We start from the raw sequence: 25,630 nt of genomic DNA on the forward strand, positions 1-25,630 counted from the left end.
ACCCTGATGCTGGGCAAGATTGAAGGCAGGAGAAGTGGGTGACAGGGGATGAGGTGGTTGGATGGTATCACTGTACATGAGTCTGAGTAAACTCTGGGAGTTGGTGATGGACAAGGAGGCCTGGAGTGCTACAGTCCATGGGGTCACAAAGAGTCAGACACAACTGAGTGACTGAACTGAACTGAACTGATCTTCCAATGAATATTCAGGGTTGATTTCCTTTAGGATTGACTGGTTTGATCTCCTTGTTCTCCAAGGGACTTATATATACTTTGATGTATATAAATAAATAAATAAATACATATAACTTAATCATTTTGGTGTACAGCATTTTTAATTTTAAAATATAATAGAAAGAAAAGAGTTTAGACACTTGGGTGCGAAGGATCATTTCTGTCAGCTGGCTACTGTCGATCTATACTGTATTTTCTTCAAACCAGCATTTACAGCAATCTGATTACAGAGCATAATTTTCTCCAGTGGATGGGCGTTTTCACCAGTCTTGCCCCTTTTTCTTCTTGCAGCGTCACTGGACTGCCTTGAGCTTATAGCCTAATTCCACACGCAGAGCAGTCCCTCTGTCCTTATCAGCCTCCCACAGCCTGTGAAGCCCTCAGTATGCCTCTGTCCTTTGCCACAAACATGAGGGTCAGGTTCCCTCTCATGGCCATTGGCCTGGAAGTTGTCATGATTGTTTTATTTGCAGTATTTGTTCAGTATGAAACGAATAAGAACACTTCCATGAATCCCAACAGCACCGAGTTACCGGCCATGGACATGGACAAAACCATGGAATCGTATCCTCGTGAGTGAGCCATCTCCTTCTTGTTGTACATTTTTGGGTTCTCAGAATGTGAGGTCTGCTGTATTGTAACCTGTAGCACTCGACATTGGAGCCCCTTGTAGAATTATGTCAGTTCTGAGTGCTAAGGGTATATAAGTTTATGCTGGGACGTTTGATCTCTGTAGTTCATGTGTTTGGATAGAACCTGTATGTATGAAACTATCAGAACAAGAAGCTGAAAATTGAATTAATTGATCGATTTTTTACCTTCTTTTTCTTTTTTTTAATTAAAAATTTTTTACTGGAGTATAGTTGCTTTACAATATTGTGCTAGTTTCTGTTGTGAGGCAAAGTGAATCAGTGATATATATACATATATCCCCTCTTTTCTAGATTTCCTCCCCATTTAGGTAAATGACCCTGCTTTTCTTTGATTACTAGTTCTGCAAGGTATAAAAATATCCCTCCCCCACCGAAAAAAAAAAAAAAAGACTTAGAGTTAACTTTGGAGGAGAAACTAGAAACAAAACGTAATGGGGCAAGGGAACCTGGATTTCATGTGATAGCCCTAAGGTATAAGAAGGGGTATTAAGGACGATACAGGATATAAATGATATTGTTGTTGTTTAGTCGCTAAGTCATGTCCGACTCTTTTGTGACCCCATGGACCACAACTCGCCAGGCTCCTCTGTCCATGGGATTTCCTAGACAAGAATACTGGAGTGGGTTGCTATTTCCTTCTCCGAGGTATTTTCCCACCAGAGGGAAGGAACCCACGTCTCCTGCACTGGCAGGCAGATTCTTTACCACTAAGCCACCAGGGAAGCCCTGGAAATGCTGTCCTGAGGGTTTTATAATATTCTGAAAGGAAGACTGTTTGTTCCTCTGAGATGAGAATAGAATTGTGAGCACCCAGCATAGTTTAAAAGCAGAACCCTTCCCTGGGAATGGCGACTGAAAGAAAGAAGGGATTTAGTTTCAAGTTTGGAAGAACAGGTTATGAAATAGTATAACAATAATAATCACCATTTACTGACTGCCTATGATGAGCCAGGCATACTCCTCACCTTGTTAACCAGGGAGAGAGGTAGTAACATAATCCTATTATATAGACTGGTTTTTTAGTGAGGTACAAATAATTTATTATTTATTAAATGTTAAATTGTATTAAATTATTCTAATAGCAATATTTATTATAGTTCTAGAGCCTATCTCTAAGCTTTTCAAAAACAATGTGACATTTGTTCTTTTATTTCTACATTTTTTGAAGGAATATATATAATGGGGACTATTCCTGAGTAGAAATTATGATCTAGAGTTGCTGAGCCAAAATGCACCATCTCAAGTAAAGGACACAGTTAGGGCTGTAAGTCAGAGGCTCTGGGTCCACATCTAGTTCTCTTTACATAGATGTTCAAAAGGATTCTGGTTGCAAGAATTTTACAATTTGCAAGTTCAAGAACACCAAAACAGAAAATAATTCTGTTCAACTCTGCGTACTTTTGTACATTTCATTTCATTTCATCAGCTATCCTTCTGGCTCTAACTTGAAAATATTGCTAACAGGATTTTCTGTTATATCAGCTATATCATAAATGAAACAAGAGAGGAATCAAAAAAAAAAAAAAAAAAAGATGTCCAGGGCAGGATGCTTTTTCGTTTTACAGAGGAAACATCAAGTCACAGTTGTCAATAATAATAATAATTAACAATCAATGTACTTTGAAACAGCCAACACACACACACACACACACACCACACCACAGTCTCTTCCTCACCATAAGGGCAGTGAGGCTGGGACACAGGCAGGGGTCAGGATAAAGGAGAGAGGATTCAAGCAATAGAGGCCCCTGTGGGCCCAGAAGAAAGGCAGTAAGCAGAACACAAAGTGATATTTTACAGGGAAAACAGTCTTCTTGCATTCAAAATGCTCTCCACAGCCCAGTCTATAAACAATCCAAAGTTCTCCTTTCTAACAGGTCCACAGATACAGAGAACAGGCTTGTGGTTGCCGAGCAGGAAGAGGGGTCGGGGAGGGATAGCCTGGGAGTTTGGGATTAGCAGGTGCAAACTATTATATATAGAATGGACAAAGTCCTAGTCATCTAGCACAGGGAAGTATGTTCAATATCCTGTAATAAACCATAAAGCCAAAGGGGAAAGTGTTGTCTCTTCAGTAAGGTGGCCCTCAAGATGTAAAATTCCACCTAGTACTAATCTTCCAGTTCAGCTACCTTATCACTGGTTAAAATACTTTGTAGAACAGCCCTAAAAACAACATGATTTTACTGATTATATGTATATATTTTTTCCCCACATTTCAAAACAACCTATGTACACCAAACTTATGTAACAGCATAAGTCATTGGAGAGAAGTTTATGAAACATTCACTAATTAAGAAGCAAAGTTCAAGTCAACAAATATTTGAGGGTGCTTGCCTAGCACCATGCATTGTGCCAAGCGCAGGGATTCAAGACAGAAAAGGCTCAGTTCCCGTCTAAGAAGCTCACAGTGCATTACAAGAGTTCTCAATTGCAGTATGCTGAAAGTCATGACTTTTTCACAAATAAATCAGTGTGTTAGTCACAATGTTGTGTCTGACTTTTCTGACCGTAGCCCAGCAGGCTCCTCTGCCAGGATTCTCCAGGCAAGAATACTAGAGAGGGTTGCCATGCCTTTCTCCAAAGGATCTTCCTAACCCAGGCTTCGAACCCAGGTCTCCAGCATTGCAGGCAGATTCTTTGCCATCTGAGCCACCAGGGAAGATCTAAAAATAAATCAAGTGGGATATTAATTTATATTTGAAACAAATTCAATTGAATATAAGTTTATGCATCCCTCTCACTTACTGCATTCAGCTGTGCAATGCAGAGAAAGGGGTGAGGTCACACAGACCTGGCCTCTGAACCCATCCCAGGGCACAACCACAGAAGTGGGTGGCACACCCGATGTCATATGGCACATAATGACGGACCCCAGAGAAACTCATTTGAGAAACTAGCTCTCCTCTACGGTTTTGGCTTTCACGGCACCCAGCAAAAAGTTGACCGCTTTGTTGAGGCAAGTAATTTGACAAGAAATGAGGCCTGACTGTGGCTGAGGCTCAGTGGTAAAGACTCCGCCTGCCAAAGCAGGAGACTCAGGAGACACAGGTTCAACTCGAAGTGCCCTGGAGGTGGGAATGACAACCCACTCCAGTGTTCTTGTCTGGGAAAAGCCATGGACAGAGGGGTCTGGTGGGCTAGAGTCCACGGAATCGCAAAGAGCTGGACGCGACTGAGCGCGCGTGCACACGACTATAACCTAATCCTTGCTAACACGCAGAAAGACTAGAGAAAAGTAGAGTTTAAGAAGAAGGCTCTTTAAAGACTATTAGAAATCCTACAAACACAAGGTGTTTAATGCTTATGGGACATTAAACCACATCAATGAATTCTTCATCCTCTGTTAAACATTAGAATCCATTAGCCTATCTTGTCACTTTGAGGGGATCATTTGTCCATGTGTGATCTTGTTATGCTGTACACTGATCACACTTGAAGAATTACGGAAGATACAGCAACAGATTAGTACAATGATTTATTTTTAAAATCTCCATTTAAGAAGGTCCCTATATTTATTCAGATTTTATATATTTATTTACTTATGTTTGGCCACAACAAGGCTTGCAGGACCTTAGTTCCCAAACAGAGACTGAATCCAGGTCACAGCAGTGAAAGCGTCAAGTTCTAACCACTGGACTGCCAGAGAATTCCTCCTTCAATTCGTTTATTACAAAAGATTCAGCAATCTAGATATATGTTACAGGCAAAGGGTTACTACAAGTGCAGGAAAACAATTCCTAGGAAATTATTTGCTTCTATTCTAAATGATACCTTAAATTGTTACAATAACTGAGTTAACATGCTGTGTTTTATAATCTAACAATAAGATACTGGCCTCTGGTATGCTGCCTTTGAGTTGAACAGTTTTGTTTATGTGAAAGAACTGGAAGCAGTGAGTTCAAATAGAACTGAAATCTTGGCTTCTAACTGCCTTCTCCACTGAGGGGCTCATTCCAGGTCAGGGCAAAGAAAGCACAAGGAAAACCAAGTAGGTATACTACCGGGGATGTGTCAGGAGAACACAGGATCCTACTTGAAAGAACACCAATTAGCTGAATTGAGGGGCAATGGCACCCACTCCAGTACTCTTGCCTGGAAAATCCCATGGACGGAGGAGCCTGGTAGGCTACAGTCCATGGGGTCGCTAAGAGGCGGATACGACTGAGTAACTTCACTTTCACTTTCATGCATTGGAGAAGGAAATAGCAACCCATTCCAGGGTTCTTTCCTGGAGAATCCCAAGGACGGCGGAGCCTGGTGGGCTGCCGCCTATGGGGTCACACAGAGTCAGACAAGATTGAAGCGACTTAGCAGCAGCAGAGAATTAAGAATAAGAATAGTGTAATGATGATAGATTATAACACACTGAAACAAAGGAAAAAGGCTTCATTGAGTCCACAGACATATACCCTAAAGCAGGGTAAGGGGATCAGTTTGGAGTTCTTTATATACAAATGCCAACTAATTAATACAAAATAAGTAACAGATATAAAAATTATAATTTTGAAATTAAAAAATGTAACAATTGACTCTAGAAAGGCTCACCAATGACTGCTAAAATTATCAGGTAAAAAGTGATTGGGCAACACAGGATGAAATGTATATCCATAGGGAGCTATCTGGCAGAACAGTCTTAAGCAAGTGGTCTGATGTATCATCACCAGTAGTAAGACAAACAAATTATGTGCTACCTGGTATGATGAAATGGCAATTGCACAACACCATCTGTATTAATAGTCTTGCCAAAATATATAGTCTGATTCCAATTTTGGTGAAATAAATAAATGCAAACTGTGGTACATTCCACATTAAAGGCAAATCAATACCACCAGTAAAAAGCATGGTGTGAAGTGAAGTGAAAGTCGCTCAGTCGTGTCTGACTGCTTGCAACCCCATGGACTATATAGTCCATGGAATTCTCCAGGCCAGAATACTGGATTGGGTAGCCTTTCGCTTCTCCAGGGGATCTTCCCAACCCAGGGATTGAAACCAGGTCTCCCTCATTGCAGGTGGATTCTTTACCAGCTGAGCCACAGGGGAAACCCAAAAAAGCATGGTGAAAGTGAAAGTGAAGTTACTCAGTCGTGTCCGACTTTTTGCGACCCCATGGACTGTAGCCTATCAGGCTCCTCCGTCCATGGGCTTTTCCAGGCAACAGTGCTGGAGTGGATTGCCATTTCCTTCTCCAGGGGATCTTCCCTACCCAGGAATCGAACCTGGGTCTCCCGCATTGCAGGCAGACGCTTTACTATCTGAGCCACCAGTGAGAGACTCTAAATTACAAGAGTCTAAAGACATGTAATCAGGGCTTCTCAGGTGACTCAGTGGTAAAGAATCCACCTGCTAGGGCAGGGGATGAAGGAGACACAGATTCAATCCCTAGATTGGGAAGATCCCTGGAAGACAAAACGGCAACCCACTCCAGTATTGCTGGGATAATCCCATGGACAAAGGAGCCTGGAGGGCTACAGTCCATGGGGTCACAAGAGTTGAGCAACTGAGCATGCATACAAAGACATATAACAAACAAAAGATATGAAACTTGAGTAGATAAAGGGGGTCAAAAAATCCTATAAAAGGACAATTTGGAAACAGTTAAATAGATTCAAATATAGATTCTAAATCGGATGTTAACTGTATCCATGTTATAATTTTAGATGTGAGGAGAATACTGTCGTTATTTAAAACAATGCTCTTTTGCTTAGGAGATTCACACTGAAGTGGTTTAGGGCAAAATGTCATACTTTTCAATGGTTTGCGAGATATATCTGGAAAGAGAGAAAAAATACAGAAAATATTAGCAACTGATAAATCTAGGGAAATAGTACATAGCTCTTCATTGTATTTTTTCCAAATATTTGAAATATATAATAACAGAATATGTGAAAGTAGGGGAGGAAAGATACCACTACTAGGATACTACTTTTCAGAAAAGATAAGTTCAGAATGAACCCCCAAATGGTTCAAAAGATTGGAACTCACTAAGAACCAATCGCTATCTGCATGCAAACAGCTTGCCAGCCCTCAGTCATTAAAAAAACAAACACACAAACAAAACAAAACCAGCCAACCAGCTTCTAATTGGAGAGTGAGTTGAACAGTTTTAACTACCTGATCCAGAAGAATCATTTATCTGAATAAGAGCCCTAGAATCCCAAAGAGGCAAATTCTCAGTGGCCCTCACCTGTGAGTCATTTATTCCTGCATAAACTAGGCATTTCCTGAAAAGCTGCAGCTGCCAAACTTTCTGCTGGGTCTCCAAGGAACCAGTCATTTAGAGATTCCTACCTTAACCCTTGCACTTACTTACCCCTGAAAGAATGCCTTACCGGCAGTACTCATTCAATAGTCTATCTGAATAAATGATAAACGGGCACAGACAAGCACATAAACAAATGAGATAAAACCAGAGGGGCGTGTACGGTGTTACAGCTGTGCCCAGCAGCACTGTGCAGAGCGCCTGGTTCCTGAAAGTCATCTAGAAGTAGGCCAGGTAAAGAAGTGTTGGATGTGGAAGAATTCCCTAAAGGTCCAGTGATTAGAACTCATTGCTCTCACTGCTAGGGCCCCAGGTTCAATCCCTGGTCAGGGAACTAAGATCCTACAAGCCACACAGAGTGCCCCCCCCAACAAAAAAGTTGGGTGTGGGGAGGAGAGGACATTCTAGGCAGCAGGCATGAACAGGAGGTAGAAGGGAAAGAAGGCTCTGTTTCATTTTGTTTGTGGTTGGGGATTGAAGGGGAGAGTTGAAATCATCAATTACACTTTAAAGTTATCAGGGCTTGAAAAGATATCCTGGTCCAAGCTAAATGTGGTAGTAAAATGCAGAATAAAATTACCAGACATTGCCAAATTTACTTTAGAAGCTAAAATTGCCTGCTATTGACAGAAACAGACAAATACTATATGACATCACTTATGTGTGGAATCTAAAAAATAATACAAATGAATCTGTATACAAAATAGATACAGACTCACAGACACAGAAAACAAACTTATGGCTACCGAAGGGGAGAGGAATGGACAGATTAAGAGTATGGAATTAACAGATGTACTCTACCTAAAATAAATAAGCAACAAGGATTTACTACATAGCACAGGGAATCTGACTCAGTATCTTGTAAAAACCTATAATGGAATATAATCTGGAAAAAAAAAGTGAATCACAGTGCCTTAAACCTAAAACCAACACAATATTTTAAATCAATTATACTTCAATTTTTAAAACTTGCCAGCTATTGAGAATATCTGATTTAGATGAGATATCAGAGTACTGTCGGAGTACTTCACAGAAGTTCCAACCAGTAAAGAAATACCTTTTTCCTTCGGTAAAGAATTCCTTTAATGCAGCATAATTTAATTGCAGCATAAAACTGACTTCATGACCCTCTCCCTAGTGCTTACCCACAAATAAATTCCTAGAGCAGGATGAAAGATAATGCATAATCCTGTTTATAAACCTTTTTATCCATAACTTTTATACAGAATCATTATCTGTTGAGTCAACTTTGTAAGCTCTCTTTAGCAATTTAAATAATAGATGAGGTTCTAGGGGTCTGCCCTGGTGGCTCAGAGGTTAAAGCCTCTACCTGCAATGCGGGAGACCTGGGTTCCATCCCTGGGTCCGGAAGATCCCCTGGAGAAGGAAATGGCAACCCACCCCAGTATTCTTGCCTGGAGAATCCCATGGACGGAGGAGCCTGGTGGGCTACAGTCCACCGGGTCGCAGAGTCAGACACGACTGAGCGACTTCACTTTCTTGAGGTTTTTCGGCCCCCTTGTGGCGAAAAGCAGTAACAAGCATGAGATTACAGGAGGAAAAAAATCGGAGCACTGTCAATACGGGACATCCCTCCCTCCTACAGCATGTCCGGTTTTCCATCAGCTGTAAGAGCCACTCTGGGGACAACTAGGGAAATCTGAAAATGACGTGTTAGATAATAATTATAAATTGTGATTATTCTGCCAGGAATGATGATGGTGTTGTGATTGTGTAGAAAAATGTCCTTAACTTTTTAGGAATACATAAGTATTTAGGAGTGAAACGTCATGTCTGTTATTTACTTCAAAATACTTAAGAAAAAATAGGGGATGAAGCATGTACATAGCAAAATGTTAACAGCTGTTAAATCTAGGTGATAAATATATGTGTGTCCATTATACTATTCTTCTACTTTTCTGTAAGTATGAAAAATTTGTATAAGAAAAATTAAAAACAAAAGGGGGAAATGTCTGATTTACCACGAAACAGAGAGGAGGATGGAATCTGAAGAATTATTACTCCTAGTGTGAGACATTAAAAATTGGCTAAGCCAATTTTTAAATTAGTTGGCTTCTCCATATTTTTAAATCAGCAGACTATAGGAGGAACAAGAGCACTCTAGGGGAAAAAAGAAACAAATTTTAGAAAAGTAGCTTGAAGTAATGAAAAAACCCAGTGAAGTCAGTAGACTGGGTTCTTACTTTTATTTTAGCTTTGTGAGTATAAGTAAATTATCTAATTTCTCTGGATCTTAGAGTCTGATCTAAAAGCGAAGTAAAACAAACAAACAACAAAGACTTATTGTACAGCAGAAGGAACCCTTATAATAACCTATAATGGGAATACATCTGAGAAAGAATATAGATAGATAAGTATGAATTACTTTGTTATATGTACATTTGAAATTAACACAATATTATAAATCAACTATGCATCAATAAAATAAATATCAGCAAAGGAAGTTGTAGAGCTAAGAGAGACGCTAGACTTCATTGAATCCAAACTGTTCTTTAAAAGAGAAGAAGACTGAGTTTCAGAAAGGTCTAGTAAAATCATAGCAAGTCAGTAAATCAGACATATTCTCTGAGCTGCACTCCAACTTAGCCTATAACCTAAACCAAATGTTTACATTAAAAAGTGGTAAAAACAATTTGTAAAGAAAAAAATATATATATATATATACATATATAGTCACCTGTATTTCCAAAACCAAACAATTTGACAGTTGCCTGTTGATAAGTCAGGCAAAATCCCAATTCAGAAGTTTTCTGGGTGGATATGCAATGAGATGAGGGTGGGCATTCAGAATGAGGGTATAAGTCAAATTGTTGCCAATATGCATTATCTCACTAGGAAAAAAAGACTACAGCATTCTCTTCTCTGAGACCTCCTTCACAGCTGCTAAGGAAAGAGAATCTTCCAAAATTTATTTTTTCCCTTCTGACCCTCCTCATACTGACTCTCTTGGGAGGTGGAGCCAATGAACAATAAAATAATCAAAAGACTCACTGCCTGGATGGGGCCAAAAAAAGGCTGATGCTGTGTGTGCCTGAATTAGGAAGTTTGGGTCTGGTTTTCTCATTGTCTTTATTCTTAACATTTGCTGGACTCATGCACGAATGAGACTAGCTTCTAAACCACCAAAAGATCCTTATGATTCAATACATGATGCCAACCTCTGCCTGTCCTGGTATCTGTCATAGAATAAGACTATAGTGTGGGTACCCACACTTTCAGCCAGCCCTTTTCAAATACTGGGAACCCTTGGAAACACAGCATCTTCATCCACTTCCAGGTGTGTGATCACTGCCACAGATTAGTGCATTGGATTTAACTTGCAAAGTTTGAAAAAAATGTGATATGCAAGTTATGTCAGAAAGAAAGTCAGGAAAGCTCTACAGAGAGAAGGGGAGCCCCCAGGAAGGTGCTATAGACTCTAAGAGCAGCATTAGCCTGAAAGAAGTTTACTTGGGCATGTTTTATGATCAATACCTGCAGCAGAAGGGTTTAGGCAGAGAGAGAAAGCCTCAGGTGGCCTCATAGGAAACTCGGAGACTGGGATTGTCTAGCTTCAAGTGGCTCTTTTCCCAAGGCGAGGGGATGCTGTTGTGAACCAATCATTGCGTTCAGGTGACCCAAGGGAAAGGCTGTGACTGGACAAGAGCGTTTCTCAGAGAGAAGTGAGAGCTGTCACTCACAGCACTCCCTACAGCCCCAGAAAATGTGAAATAGAGCCTTTTCAGTATTGTAAATGAGAACGCCAAAGTGCCCTGAGAAGTGACTTGCCCAAGGTCACATGGTCATGTGACACTGTTGGGAGAACCTCAGCCTCCATCTCCATCTCCAAGTCAAGAATCTGTTCCTCAAGAGGATACAGCCTTCCTTCCATTGGCTTAGAAAGTGCAAACAAAGACATCAACCCATATGACTTAAATAATGATCTGTTAAGATTTCCATTTGAGACATAAAGATACCATCTCAATCATTTAGCCAATAGTGCCTCATTCTCTATATGCAGGCTTTTGTGACAGATTCAGGGGTCAAAAGATGAGAAAGCCCTAAACCCTTCAATCAGGAAACTCACAATCTAGTGCAGGTAATGGACCCCCCCCCCATCAAATAACTATTACAGTATGATATGTGGTAAATAAATGGTAATGCAGTGTAACAACTGCTAAAGCTGAGGTTGGGGGAAGACTGGAAGAAATATTAATTTTCCCTGGGAGTACTGGGAAAGTCTGCAAGAACAGGTGATTCTGGTACTGTATTTAGCAAAGGTGTCCTCACGTGGAAAGTAACAGAAAACTCTTCAGGGAGAGAATGAAAGACATATTGGTATGATATTGCATAGTCTTCCTAGACAAGGCTCGAGCACTGAATCACTTGCCCAAGGTCTCCTGGCAGATAAGTAGCCACGCTGGCACTGCGGGCCAGCCTTTGGCTGTGCAGTTAACTTTCCTTTTGTAGCGTTTTCTGAAAAAGATGCAGCACTTAGTAAATGGAATATACTATGATGTCACACTTTCTCAGTGCTCCCCTTATGCAGATTTCTTTTTCTTTCTCCCCTTTTGCAGACTTCCAAGATGTGCACGTTATGGTATTCGCTGGGTTTGGCTTCCTCATGACATTCTTGCGGAAATATGGCTTCAGTGGTGTGGGCATCAACCTACTCATAGCTGCTCTAGGACTCCAATGGGGCACTATTATACGGGGGCTCTTTCGTAGCCACGGACAGAAATTCCAAATAGAAATCAAAAAGTGAGCACCCATTACTTTCCAATTGTGTTTTCAGAGCAGTTGCTTCTCCTCTTAGTCCCCTGAAAGTCAGCCTCTGAACTAGTTTGCAGATTGTCTCTCTTCCATGAAACAAAGATCACTGGGATCCAAGGATCTAAATCAATGCCTTGCTCGACTGAGATGGGCCATATATTCATATCTATATCCTCTCTGATTTGACTTTAAGGGTATGAGAAATCCCCTTCCATAAAATTATTATTCCTTTCATTTCAGCTAGAGAGAGCAAAAATCCTTCTTTAGTAATTTTTCTGAGACTGTTTTTGACATGTAAAGGCTCTAGAAGGTAATTCATTTATCAGATCAACAGAAATATGGTAAAACCCTAAAAGAAGTAAAGAACAGGTAGGCTAAAGGAAATGCGAGAGTAACTAAAAATTGCATGGTGAATGGAGGTGAGGGTGGGCAAGGAAGTGGGAGAGGATAAAAGTAGGTCTGGAAGAAGCACCTGACAGGAAGGAACAGATGGGGAGAGGGGGCTTGAACTCTGGACAAGGGGATGCTATATTCATTACAACTCACATATTTGAGGTGTGTGTTGTTTTTCAATGTCTTCTTTCTTCTTCCCTCAGCATGATACAAGCAGACTTCAGTACAGTCCCAGTTCTGATTTCTTTTGGAGCTGTCCTGGGAAAAACAAGTCCAATCCAGATGCTGATCATGACAATTTTAGAAATTACTGTCTTTGCTACCAATGAATTTCTGGTTTTTGAGATATTTTTGGTAAGGGTTCATGACAGTTACCTAGCTTTGAACAGCACAACACACGTTAGATGCCCACCATAAATAAGCAGGGACAAACCTTGGTGGCTGCGACACCATAGCAAGTAATAATCATAGTCATCATTTGAGTAACTATTGTAAACTAGAAATTCTATAAACATTACCTAATTGCATTGACACCACAACAGTGTTAGACAGGTATTATGATGCATTATTATGATTCATTTTTATACAATGAAACTGATGATCACAGATACTAAATGTCCAACTTGCCTGAATCTGAATTCAAATCCAGAGTTTCCTAGCTCTACAATTCTTCTTATGTAAATACACTTTCTATCAATGACCAATTCCTATCTATATTTCAACTACTAAGTGAATTGCCCTTTCAAAGTCTTTTATTAAAGGTTAGATCAAATGTCTTCCCCTCCATGAAAATCTGATTGATTCCCCCAAGAGAAATCAAATATGTCGGGCACTCTCCAGTATTCTATTTATTCTCATTGTTCAGTCGCTAAGTTGTGTCCATCATTTGGGGACCTCATGGATTACAGCACACCAGGCTTTTCCATCTTCTACTGTCTTCCAGAGTTAGCTCAAATTCGTGTCCATTTATGCTTCTATTGAACATGTGACTTGATAACAAATACTTTGGCAAATTTCTAGGTATCATGTGTTGGTGATTCAGTTGCAAATGTCTCTTCATAGAGTTTACAGTCTAGTGGGGGAGACAGACATCCAACAAATTTTCGTACATTCAACCACCTACCCATAGAATCACACACACACACACAATTATTACTATAAATTGCAACACATACTATGAAAAATAAATAGAAGGGCTCCGAGGAAATATACCTAGAAGACCTAATTTAGATTGTGGAATCAAGGAAGGTTTCTTTGAGGAAAGTGACAGGTAAACTGGACCTGAAAGGTACGTAAGAGTTTATCAAGCATGAAAATTTAAATAAATTAATAAATTTGTATCATTTTTCTACTTTAATAAGTACATAGCAATGCCCTGGGTTTGGCACTCTGAACTTTCCCTCTAGAGACAAGAACTGTAGGAAAGTGCATCATATCCACTCAGTGTTCTAAAGAGGGACCTAAAATATATTTCCTCAAATGAATCTTGGACCTCAACTGGTTTTCATGTCATAGCAGAGTCAATGAATGCAAAAGTCATGCTTGTTTTGTATCAGATGCAATGCATAATATCGCACTAAGAATCTGTCTAACCTGAAAAAGTAACCTGAAATGTATTCAGTGCCCAATAAGGACCTAGCCCTTGAGAAACGGTCCCATCTAAATCCCACCACAACTGTACTGGCTGGGTAACATTTCTCCATTTCACACAACTGGAGATTCAAAGAAGTAGAATAATTTGTCTAAAGTCACATCAGAGAAATACCTGACCTAGGACTGAAAGTCAGTTCTGTGTTGCTCCAATGCCTGTGCCTTTTTTTTTTACATGATCTTGTTTTATTCCCCTTTCTCTGACACATTCATTCTCTCTCTTGATCTTTTCTGTTTAATGCATGAAGCAGTCCTTAATGACCTCTCTCCTGTGTTGAGTGTCACCTCTATTTACATGAATGCTTTCACCCCTCAGGCCTCTGATATTGGAGAATCGATGACCATCCATGCCTTTGGGGCTTACTTTGGTTTGGCTGTAGCAGGCATCTTGTATCGATCAGGATTGAAAGAAGGACATCCCAATGAAGAGTCTGTATACCACTCGGACTTGTTTGCGATGATTGGTGAGTTGGGATGAAGTTGCCTGATTCTTGTCTATTTGCTCAGACACAAGGGAATGCCTCTCTTTCCCCCTAACTCTTAGATAACAAAGCCTAGATAGCATGTCTGTGCCCAAGGTAAACGACTTCCTCTGGACTGTCTTTCATATTCAGAACGATTAGTAATATCTGTTTCTGTGATTTACTGCAGGGTCTCTTTTCTTATGGATATTTTGGCCTAGCTTTAATTCTGCCACTGCTAGTGATGCAAAGAAACAGTACAGGGCCATCGTGAACACATACTTCTCTCTCGCTGCCTCCGTGGTCATAACCTACGCATGTTCCAGCCTTCTCGAGAGCCAAGGCAAGCTCAATATGGTGAGTGCCATGCTAACCCCCAGGGAAGTTTGCTAAGCGACCCTGATGGCTGCTCTGATGAGTAACGCATTTCTGCATCACTGCTGAGCTGCCCGAACAAACCACAACCCTGCAGACCTTAGAGAATAATCTGAAAATAACATTCCTTTATTTTTCAGATGTGTACTGTGACAAATTAAAAAAATATTATCAAGGAATTTACAGTTTTACAGGGAATATGGTCAGGTTTCCCAGGTGGCTTAGTGGGTAAAGAATCTGCCTGCAATGCGGGAGATGCAGGAGACAAATCCCCCAGCTGGGAAGATCCCCTGGAGGAGGGCAGGGCAACCCACTCCAGTATTCTTGCCTCGAAGATTCCATGGACAGAAGAGCCTGGCGGGCCACAGTCCGTGGAGTTGCAAGAGTCGGACCTGACTGAAGCGACTGAGCATGCGCACAGGAATATAATCATGCAAAAAATCAAAGATCTGAAACATGTTTCTTTATTGATAGAGCCAACTGTCCCCAAGTTTTCAGAAAATCTTTCTTAGAAACAGCACTTTCTATAAGGGTAGAAAAAGAGTGGGAGAATGCAAGTTGGTTCTATTTTTCTAACCGCAAATATTTCAAAGAAATAACTACTAGATGTACTGTGGGATCCTGAATGGTGGTTTAGCTGCTAAGTCGTGTCAGAGAAGCCTGGCAGGCTATAGTCCATGGGATTCTCCAGGCAAGAATACTGGAGTGGGTTGCCATTTCCTTCTCCAGGGATCCTGAATAGGATTCTGGAAAAGAAAAGGGATATTAGTGGGAATATTGGTAAAATTCAAATCAGGTCTTCAATATTAGTACACCAATGCTAATTTCTTAGTTCCGTGATGATGTAAGATGTTAACATTGGAGGGAACCAGATGTGGTATATATGGAAGTCCTCTGCGATATTTTTGCAGCTTTTACATGTCTATAATTATTTCAAAATAAAACATTTTTTAAAATCCCCCTAATGGTCTTTTTAGTTTCTTGCCTATGAGCTAAAGAAATGTCAGTGAAGGAATAATCCTCAAATTGGCCACTCTTCTAAGCTGAGAGAGAGAATAAAGATATTGTATCAAAATATTTCTAAACATAGCTAAGGACGTGTCTTTCAGTTCTCTACAAATTGTTTCATGAGAAAAATAAACGAAAACAATTAAAAGAAGCAATCATGCATGGCTCAGTGGATCTCTTTCAAAAGTACTGACATCCTTTTTTCCTTTGGCAGAACAGCTAGAATATAATTTTTCTGACGAATTCCGGTAAATGGAAACTGGTCCCTCTTTCCTGCATTCTCAAATGTTCTCAGAACAGTGACACTTGGCAAAAGCTGTTGTCTTTGATGTGTAATACGTGCATGTCAATGCCTTTACATCCTGTCCTTGATTAGTGGAATATCCCGGACTCAGCAAAGCACACAGCAGCCATAAGCCTGTTTCAGTTCACAGTAGCCATAAACGCATTCCCAGGCTGCATAGAGAGGCAGAACACTGCCAGAATAGCTGTTGCATGTTCCCTCCCTCCCACAACTTCTCTTGATTCTGCCACATCCCTTCCCACCCTAGTCTTACTAACTCGATCTCTCGTGCACAACCAAGGAACCCTATAAGAAAGATGCTACAGGTCAACTGCTGGGAAGAAAGGCCTTCTGGAACTACAAAGAGCCTTCTTAAATAAGAATCCATAACCCTTCCAACTGAAGAATGTGTGTGGAATCCATCGAACCCAAGCTTGCTACAGTCCTTCTGAACTCCTGCTCCTCTCACTCACATCTCCGTGCTCCACACAGGTTCACATTCAGAATGCAACTCTGGCTGGAGGAGTGGCTGTGGGCACTTGTGCGGACATGGAGATTCCCCCCCATTATGCTATGATCATTGGGAGCATCGCAGGAGTGGTCTCCGTGTTTGGGTTCAAGTTCCTGACTGTAAGTATTAACAGACACTCTCAGTCAAACTTTGGACCTGCCCCATCACCTTCTCATATCCCACCAGCAGAGAAAGGCTATGAAAAGTCCTTTCCTAAGCACCTCTTCTTGGAGCCCTCAACATGTCAGTGGTTTCTACTCTTTCTTGCCTTCTTTTGTGGATATCGGTTACTTGTAAAAATATGAACTGAATGTTAAGTATTTGTGTTACTTTTCTCAGTTTTTATTGTGATTGACATTTGTTGATGATGTTTACTTTGCATAATTAAAGACTCTGAGCCCTTTTCAGAGGATTTAACATCCCACCAGTAGGTAAGAATGAGCAGGACTTAAAATCACTTACCGTCACATCCATCTTCCTAAGACTGAAACGAGAAGTGTTGCCACCAGTGTATTCATATTCTTTGATGTAAGTGGGTTTCAGATGTAGATGGGAAACTGGCCTGGACATAAAAATTTTCCTGCATGTTCATTTACTTTAGTCACAGGGCTTTCTATAGCTAACAAAATAATAAGGCTTCCTCTTTTTACAATTTCAGCCATTTTTCACTACTAAACTGAGGATCCATGACACATGTGGGGTCCATAACCTACATGGCTTACCTGGTGTGATAGGAGGCCTTGCTGGCATCATCACCGTAGCCTTGGAGAAATCTGACTCGTGAGTAGAAGAATATGTTTTCCTGTTCCCCAAGGTCAAGTGCTGTTTCTTCTCACTCTTGGAGAAACCCAGTGATAAGAGTTTTTTCTTTAGCAATCCAGACCACAGTTTGTAAGTACTGTTCTTACTGAAGCCAAAGAGACATAACTGAGGGCCAAAGAAACATTTCCCAATTTGCATTTTGATAATCTGAATAGACACATGAGAGTAAATAGGCTTGATTCTTGCTCAGTGGCCAGATTTGGAGTAGATTTCATGGTTAAGAGTCTAGTCCTTGGGTATACAGACTTAGCAACAACTTAATTTACTCAAGAGGAGTTGAGGGGGCAAACCTTGGAAAGTCCATTCACATATGTGGACAAAATTCACACATATCTCACACAGTAGATATAATACTTTGTCCTAGAGTCAAGCCTACTTACTCACATGTGTCTATTCAGATTATCAAAATGCAAATTGGGTTTATTGGTAAACATAGAACAAGGAGAAGTTAACATATTTAGGGGACAATTTTTCAAATCATGGCAGCCTAACTTTAATAATGCTGTTAATTTTGTCTAATCCAGCATTTTCCAAGTCTATTTTATCATGAAATACTTTTCATCAGAAACATCTTTTAATACCTTGTAAAAGATCTTGGTAACTTCTGGTAAAATTAACAGACAGCTTACAAAAGAAGAAAATCAAATGAGTATCATGATGGTGTGATCACTCACCTAGAGCCAGACATCTTGGAATGTGAAGCCAAGTGGGCCTTAGAAAGCATCACTATGAACAAAGCTAGTGGAGGTGATGGAATTCTAGTTGAGCTATTTCAAATCCTGGAAGATGATGCTGTGAAAGTCCTATACTCAATATGCCAGTAAATCTGGAAAACCCAGCAGTGGCCACAGGACTGGAAAAGGTCAGTTTTCATTCCAATTCCAAAGAAAGGGAATGCCAAAGAATGCTCAAACTACACACAATTGTACTCATCTCATATGCTAGTAAAGTAATGCTCAAAATTCTCCAAGCCAGGCTTCAGCAATACGTGAATCATGAATTCCAGATGTTCAAGCTGGTTCTAGAAAAGGCAGAGGAACCAGAGATCAAATTGCCAACATCCGCTGGATCATGGAAAAAGCAAGAGAGTTCCAGAAAAACATCTATTTCTCCTTTATTGATAATGCCAAAGCCTTTGACTGTGTGGATCACAATAAACTGTGGAAAATTCTGAAAGAGATGGGAATACCAGACCACCTGACCTGCCTCTTGAGAAACCTATATGCAGGTCAGGAAGCAGCAGTTAGAACTGGACATGGAACAACAGACTGGTTCCAAATAGGAAAAGGAGTACATCAAGGCTGTATATTGTCACCCTGCTTATTTAACTTCTATGCAGAGTACATCATGAGAAATGCTGGGCTGGAAGAAGCACAAGCTGGAATCAACATAACCGGGAAAAATATCACTAACCTCATATATGCATATGACACCACCCTTATGGCAGAAAGTGAAGAGGAGCTAAAAAGCCTCTTGATGAAAGTGAAAGAGGAGAGTGAAAGTTTGGCTTAAAGCTCAACATTCAGAAAACTAAGATCATACATCTGGTGCCATCACTTCATGGCAAATAGATGGAGAAACAGTGGAAACAGTGTCACTTTATTTTTGGGGGCTCCAAAATCACTGCAGATGGCGATTGCAGCCATGAAATTAAAAGACGCTTACTCCTTGGAAGGAAAGTTATGACCAACCTGGACAGCATATTAAAAAGCAGAGATATTACTTTGCCAACAAAGTTCCGTCTAGTCAAGGCTATAGTTTTTCCAGTGGTCATGTATGAATGTGAGAGTTGGACTGTGAAGAAAGCTGAGCACCAAAGTATTGATGCTTTTGAACTGTGGTGTTGGAGAAGACTCTTGAGAGTCCCTTGGACTGCAAGGAGATCCAACCAGTTCATTCTAAAGGAGATGAGTCCTGGGTGTTCTTTGGAAGGAATGATGCTGAAGCTGGAACTCCAGTACTTTGGCCACCTCATGCGAAGAGTTGACTCCTTGGAAAAGACTCTGATGCTGGGAGGGATTGGGGGCAGGAGGAGAAGGGGACAATAGAGGATGAGATGGCTGCATGGCATCACTGACTCGATGAATGCGAGTCTGAGTGAACTCCAGGAGTTGGTGATGGACAGGGAGGCCTGGCATGCTGCCATTCATGGGGTTGCAAACAGTCGGACACGACTGAGAGACTGAACTGAACTGAAATATATATTAAATATTCAACCTCACTAGTAATCAAAGAAATGCAAATTAAAACAAGTTATCCATTTTTCAGCATATAATATTGATAAAGATTTTATAAATTATAATACTAAATGGTGGCTAAAGTAACAAAGTTCAGTTCAGTTCAGCCGCTCAGTCATGTCTGACTCTTTGCAACCCCATGAATCGCAGCACGCCAGGCCTCCCTGTCCATCACCATCTCCCAGAGTTCACTCAGACTCACGTCCATCGAGTCCGTAATGCCATCCAGCCATCACATCCTTGGTCGCCCCCTTCTCCTCCTGCCCCCAATCCTGCCCAGCATCAGAGTCTTTTCCAATGAGTCAATTCTTTGCATGAGGTGGCCAAAGTACTGGACCTTCAGCTTTAGCATCATTCCTTCCAAAGAAATCCCAGGGTTGATCACCTTCAGAATGGACTGGTTGGATCTCCTTGCAGTCCAAGGGACTCGCAAGAGTCTTCTCCAACACCACAGTTCAAAAGCATCAATTCTTCAGCACTCAGCCTTCTTCACAGTCCAACGCTCACATCCATACATGACCACAGGAAAAACCATAGCCTTGACTAGACGGACCTTAGTCGGCAAAGTAATGTCTCTGCTTTTGAATATACTATCTAAGTTGGTCATAACTTTTCTTCCAAGGAGTAAGTGTCTTTTAATTTCATGGCTGCAGTCACCATCTGCAGTGATTTTGGAGCCAAAAAAAATAAAGTGTGACACTGTTTCTACTGTTTCCCCATCTATTTCCCATGAAGTGACGGGCCCAGATGCCATGATCTTCGTTTTCTGAATGTTGAACTTTAAGCCAAACTTTTTCACTCTCCCCTTTCACTTTCATCAAGAGGCTTTTTAGTCCCTCTTCACTTTCTGCCATAAGAGTGGTATCATCTGCATATATGAGGTTATTGATATTTCTCCCAGCAATCTTGATTCCAGCTTGTGTTTCTTCCAGTCCAGCATTTCTCATGATGTACTCTGCATAGAAGTTAAATAAGCAGGGTAACAGTATGCAGCCTTGACGTACTCCTTTTCCTATTTGGAACCAGTCTGTTGTTCCATGTCCACTTCTAACTGTTGCTTCCTAACTTGCATACAGATTTCTCAAGAGGCAGGTTAGGTGGTCTGGTATTCCCATCTCTTTCAGAATTTTCCACAGTTTATTGTGATCCACACAGTCAAAGGCTTTGGCATAGTCAATAAAGCAGAAATAGATGTTTTTCTGGAACTCTCTTGCTTTTTCCATGATCCAGCAGATGTTGGCAATTTGATCTCTAGTTCCTCTGCTTTTTCTAAAGCCAGCTTGAACATCAGGGAGTTCACGGTTCATGTATTGCTGAAGCCTGGCTTGGAGAATTTTGAGCATTACATTACTAGTGTGTGAGATGAGGGCAATTGTGCGGTAGTTTGAGCATTCTTTGGCATTGCCTTTCTTTGGAATTGGAATGAAAACTGACCTTTTCTAGTCCTGTGGCCACTGCTGAGTTTTCCAAATTTACTGGCATATTGAGTGCAGCACTTTCACAGCATCTGACTTCTTTGTAGCTCAAATGGTAATGAGTCTGCCTGCGAGGCAAGAGACCAGGGTTCGATACCTGGGTTGGGAAGTTCTTCTGGAGAAGGGAATGGCAATCCACTCCAGTATTCCTGCCTGGAGAATTCCTTGGATAGAAAAGCCTGGTGGGTTACAGTTAGTGGGGTTGCAAAGAGTCGGACACGACTGAGCGACTAACACAAAGTAACAAAATGAAGATATAAATTGTACAAGTTCCTATTTGGAAAGGGCCTAATTAAGTATATAAACTTTTACAAATAATCCCATTTCTACTTAAGTTTTATTTTAGGGAAATTAGGAAGTCCATAAGCATGTTCATAAGAGGATTTATTCTCACAGCATATTTAAAAATATGAAACATAAGTTGGAATCTAAATATTCAATCTATAGAACTGTAATTACAGTATATTTGTATAGTGTAATACTCTGTAGCAATAAAAGCTACGATTCAGATCTACATTTACTGACATAAAAGAACATTAAGATTTAATGTAAAAACCCAGTATCATGATATAATTACATTTTTATAAAAATACTTTTTTATATTTTACATGTTTATACTGATAGGATTGGAGGGAAATTAAACTTTTCCCCTTCTTTTTCTTAAGGGTTTTGTATATTTTTACAATAATCATACATTTCTTGGACAACTTTTCCTTCAATAGAAAGAGATTAAACCCTTTAAATCGAGAGAGAGAGAAAGAAATCTGAGTCAGCACATTCTTTCCCTTGAAGGATGAGGAATAAAGAGCAACACACTTTCCTCTTCCAGCAGTTTGCTGTCCTGCAATCATTTATTTGATCTTTCAACTATTTGTTAACTGCCTTTTAAGAGGCATTTGCTAAGGAGATTGCCACACTCCTAGTTCTTTTGACAGCTTTATGCATTTCTATAGCTTTTTATCATATTCTTCTATTCCCCAAATTATAAGGAATTTTTCATTCACTTCATTTCAAGGTAACTACTTCTAAGATACAGAAAGAAAGAAAGAAAGTGAAGTTGCTCAATTGTGTCTCTTTGCGGCCCCATGGACTGTAGCCTACCAGGCTCCTCCGTCCATAGAGTTTTCTGGGCAAGAGTACTGGAGTGGGTTGCCATTTCCTTCTCCAGGGGATCTTCCCAAGCCAGGGATCGAACCCGGGACTCCCACATTGCGGGCAGACACTTTATCATCTGAGCCACCTGGGAAGCCCTTCTAAGATACAGAGACACACTTTAATATCTCGTCCCTACACTACATGCTAAAATTAGCTTTTCTGATTTTTAATTTCATCACAATTGTTTTTAGGGGGATGGGGTAAGGAGAGATGTCAGTTTCCATTTGTTTTGCTCATTGCTCCTTTCTCACTGCCTAGAAGGGAAGCTAGCACAGAGCAAGCACCCAATAAATATTTGTTGAATCAGATCTCCAATTACATTTTTAGAAATACTAAACCCTTTCTGAGGAAGATATTTTCATCATTTTTGAAGAGAAAGGTGGTTCTTGTATATGTACTTATAAGAATTTGTGACCATTGATTAAGAGTTTCAAAGAAAATATATGAGATTAAAGAAAAATTGTAATAACTGTTGTTGGTATGTCATACTGCACTCTGGCCTGAAGGTGGCAAGCATGCACACCCTCGGGAGATGCGGGGTTTTTTTTGGCATCTTGGACAAACAATTCTGTGTTTTTGGCCTCCTAGGACTGCAGCGGTCAGTCAAGTAGCTGCGCTAGGTTCTTCCATTGCAACAGCAGTTGTTGGAGGGCTAATCACAGGTGAGCATAAAAAATAAGCATTTCCCTCTACCTCATGCTCTCAGCATAATAGATCTTATTAAACATTGATAAACAAAATTTTTCTACACTTCTGACAGTAATCATGTAAGCTCCAGGGGACGACTTTATAACAGTATTTTAATTACTAAGCAAGTTGATTTTCCTTTGCAGCCTCATAACATGACTTATTTTCTCCCCGCTTTCACAGGTGCGATTTTAAAGATACCTGTCTGGACACAACCACCTGATGAGGACTGCTATGATGATTCTGCTTATTGGGAGGTACTGTGTAGTGTTCTAAGGATACACATGATGACTATACTAGGCCAAGTTCTGCCCACCACATGTCTAGATGTCTGTGTGGCATCCTTAGGACAAAATTGGTTGGGTCCCCACTCATAGAGAGAAATTGAATCAATGTGCCCAGAAAGATAAAATCAGAAGCTATAATATCTTGCAAAGCAGAAACTAGATGAAGGAAAAACAGACTTTAGTTGACAAGTACCCTTTCACTCCTCCAAGAGCAATAAAAAAAAAAAAGAAAAGCTCCTCATAAAAATATAGGAATCCTGGGCAGCCGTGTGAGATTTTACATCACACGTAAGTAGACCAAGCAGGTGGGACATGCAAGGTTGAAGAATCTTGGTGAGGATACAAGAAGTTCTGTGACTCACAAAACATTAGCTTCTTTCCATCCTCCAGTTTCTACCTCTTTATTTTGTTGACATTTTCTTCCAAATTATTTCCTGCAAAGCCTAAGAGTGATAGATACTTGGATGCGTTCAAATGGGATTTTCAAAGAGAACAGGTTTGTGAAAGAGAATGTAGTCAGGATGGGTGGGATAAATATTTTTGTTCTTTTGTTTCTTCCCAACTCAAACAATTTTTATTCCCAGTTCTTTCTATACTTGAATAATAATTACAGAAAATATCTTTGTTTCGAAACTAACATTTGATAATAAACCCAGTGAAAGAAACTATAAAAAGTGCCTTAATCTTTTTTTTTTTCCTTAAGGTTCCTATGACGACAGAATATGACAACCGTTTCCATGAACTTCTCGACAACCTCCAATCAGAACATAAAGCCTAAAAGTCTGTGCCTCAGCTTCTTTTCCTATTATCTAGACTTGAAACAAAATGGCAGCATCCAATGAGTATATGAAATGGAATGGATAGATCCTGAGCCCCACATATCCAGTGTGAAAACATTTTAACAAAATCTGGAGCTGTCTCTTCACATCAGTGATTGTTTAATTGAAGAAATGTGACTCATACAACAGATGGTCAAATGGATTCTTGCCAGTGGGTAGATACAGGGTAAATATTCCATGTATTTTCTTGTTTTTTTTTTTTTTCCACATGGAGGAGGATTTACAATGAAACCAGCACTTTCTAATCATGTCAGTTCCTTAATGTACATACTACGTCTTCAATCCCAAAGATTATGACTGAAGCCAATGAAAATAATTTATGTAAGAAATAAGAAGGAAATGTATGTATGTAAACAGTAATGATTTTTTTTTTTTGACAGTGCTTTCTGGATTTTAAAAATGGTCTATTTTAGAAGAATTGTGTTTTATTTGGCAGACTTGCTGAGGATTTAAATTCAGGAGGCAGTCTCTGAAATAGCTTTGAGAACTGTTCCAAAGAGTGGGAGCAGGCGGGGAGCGGTCGGGGCGGGGGAGACAGGATACATAGGAGTTTTGCAACAAAGACCAAAACATCAAAAAATTACTGATTAAAGAAAACCAGGTATTTCAAGTTAATGAATGTAACTCTTTTCTAAGTATGGGAAGATGCAAAAATCTGAGCTCACTGAAATCATTCATTGGATTTGCACCTTAGCTCTCTAGGGTCAAGTCTCGTTCTTTTCCTTCCTGAGTCCCCTTCAAGGTGCACTGTTGAAGGTGCCGCAGTGACTGAGGGCCTGATGGTGGGCATTCTGTGTTTCATCCTGAGTGCCTTCAAGGCTCACCCTTGGGAACAGAGTTAATGGCTAATGGCTGCAACATCTTTCGTATTCTAATATAGCAGGCAATATTTTTCATTTACAGTTTGAATATTCTTCTACTTCATTTCTCTTGCATGTTCACTATTTGAAACAAGAGCTCAAATGCTATCTATAAGTCTATTTTGTATAAAATGCCAGTGGATTAAATGTCATTATAAAATAAAATGTTTGTCTTTGGCTCTTTTTTCTTCTGTGGTTAGAATTCACTTTAGTAACAAGCACCTGCCCACACACACACACACACACACACACACACACACACCACACATTCTTCATATTTAGTCCATGCTCAATTCAGAGAAATTGTTACTATGTAACAACTTAATGAAATTTGCCCATTCCAGTCCATTTTATTTCACTGATTCCTAAAATGTTGATGTTCAGTCTTGCCATCTCCTGTTTGACCACTTCCAATTTATTTTGATTCATGGACCTAACATTCCAGGTTCCTAAGCTGTATTGTTCTTTACAGCATCGGACTTTATTTTCACTACCAGACACATCCACATCTGGGCGTTGTTTCCAGTTTGGCCCAGCTTCTTCATTCCTTCTGAAGCTGTTTCTCCACTCTTCTCCAGTAGGATTTTGGACACCTACTAACCTGGGAAGTTCATCTTTTGGTGTCATATCTTTTTATCTTTTCATACTGTCCATGGGGTTCTCAAG

At 40.2% G+C, this 25,630-nt stretch overlaps 1 protein-coding gene across 1 annotated transcript; it reads left to right on the forward strand.

Moving 5' to 3' along the window:
* The first annotated feature begins 641 nt into the window (after positions 1-641).
* On the forward strand, positions 642-25,129 carry RHAG (Rh associated glycoprotein). Its single transcript, XM_040249488.1, has 10 exons — positions 642-805; positions 11,726-11,909; positions 12,518-12,668; positions 14,281-14,428; positions 14,616-14,782; positions 16,584-16,721; positions 17,261-17,382; positions 22,880-22,953; positions 23,162-23,235; positions 23,969-25,129. Exons 1-10 carry the CDS (start codon positions 643-645, stop codon positions 24,041-24,043), a joined length of 1,296 nt encoding a protein of 431 aa, XP_040105422.1. The 5' UTR covers position 642; the 3' UTR covers positions 24,044-25,129.
* The last annotated feature ends 501 nt before the right edge of the window (positions 25,130-25,630 follow it).

The sequence above is a fragment of the Oryx dammah genome, unplaced genomic scaffold (genome assembly GCF_014754425.2).
Source record: "Oryx dammah isolate SB20612 unplaced genomic scaffold, SCBI_Odam_1.1 HiC_scaffold_11, whole genome shotgun sequence".
NCBI lineage: Eukaryota > Metazoa > Chordata > Mammalia > Artiodactyla > Bovidae > Oryx > Oryx dammah.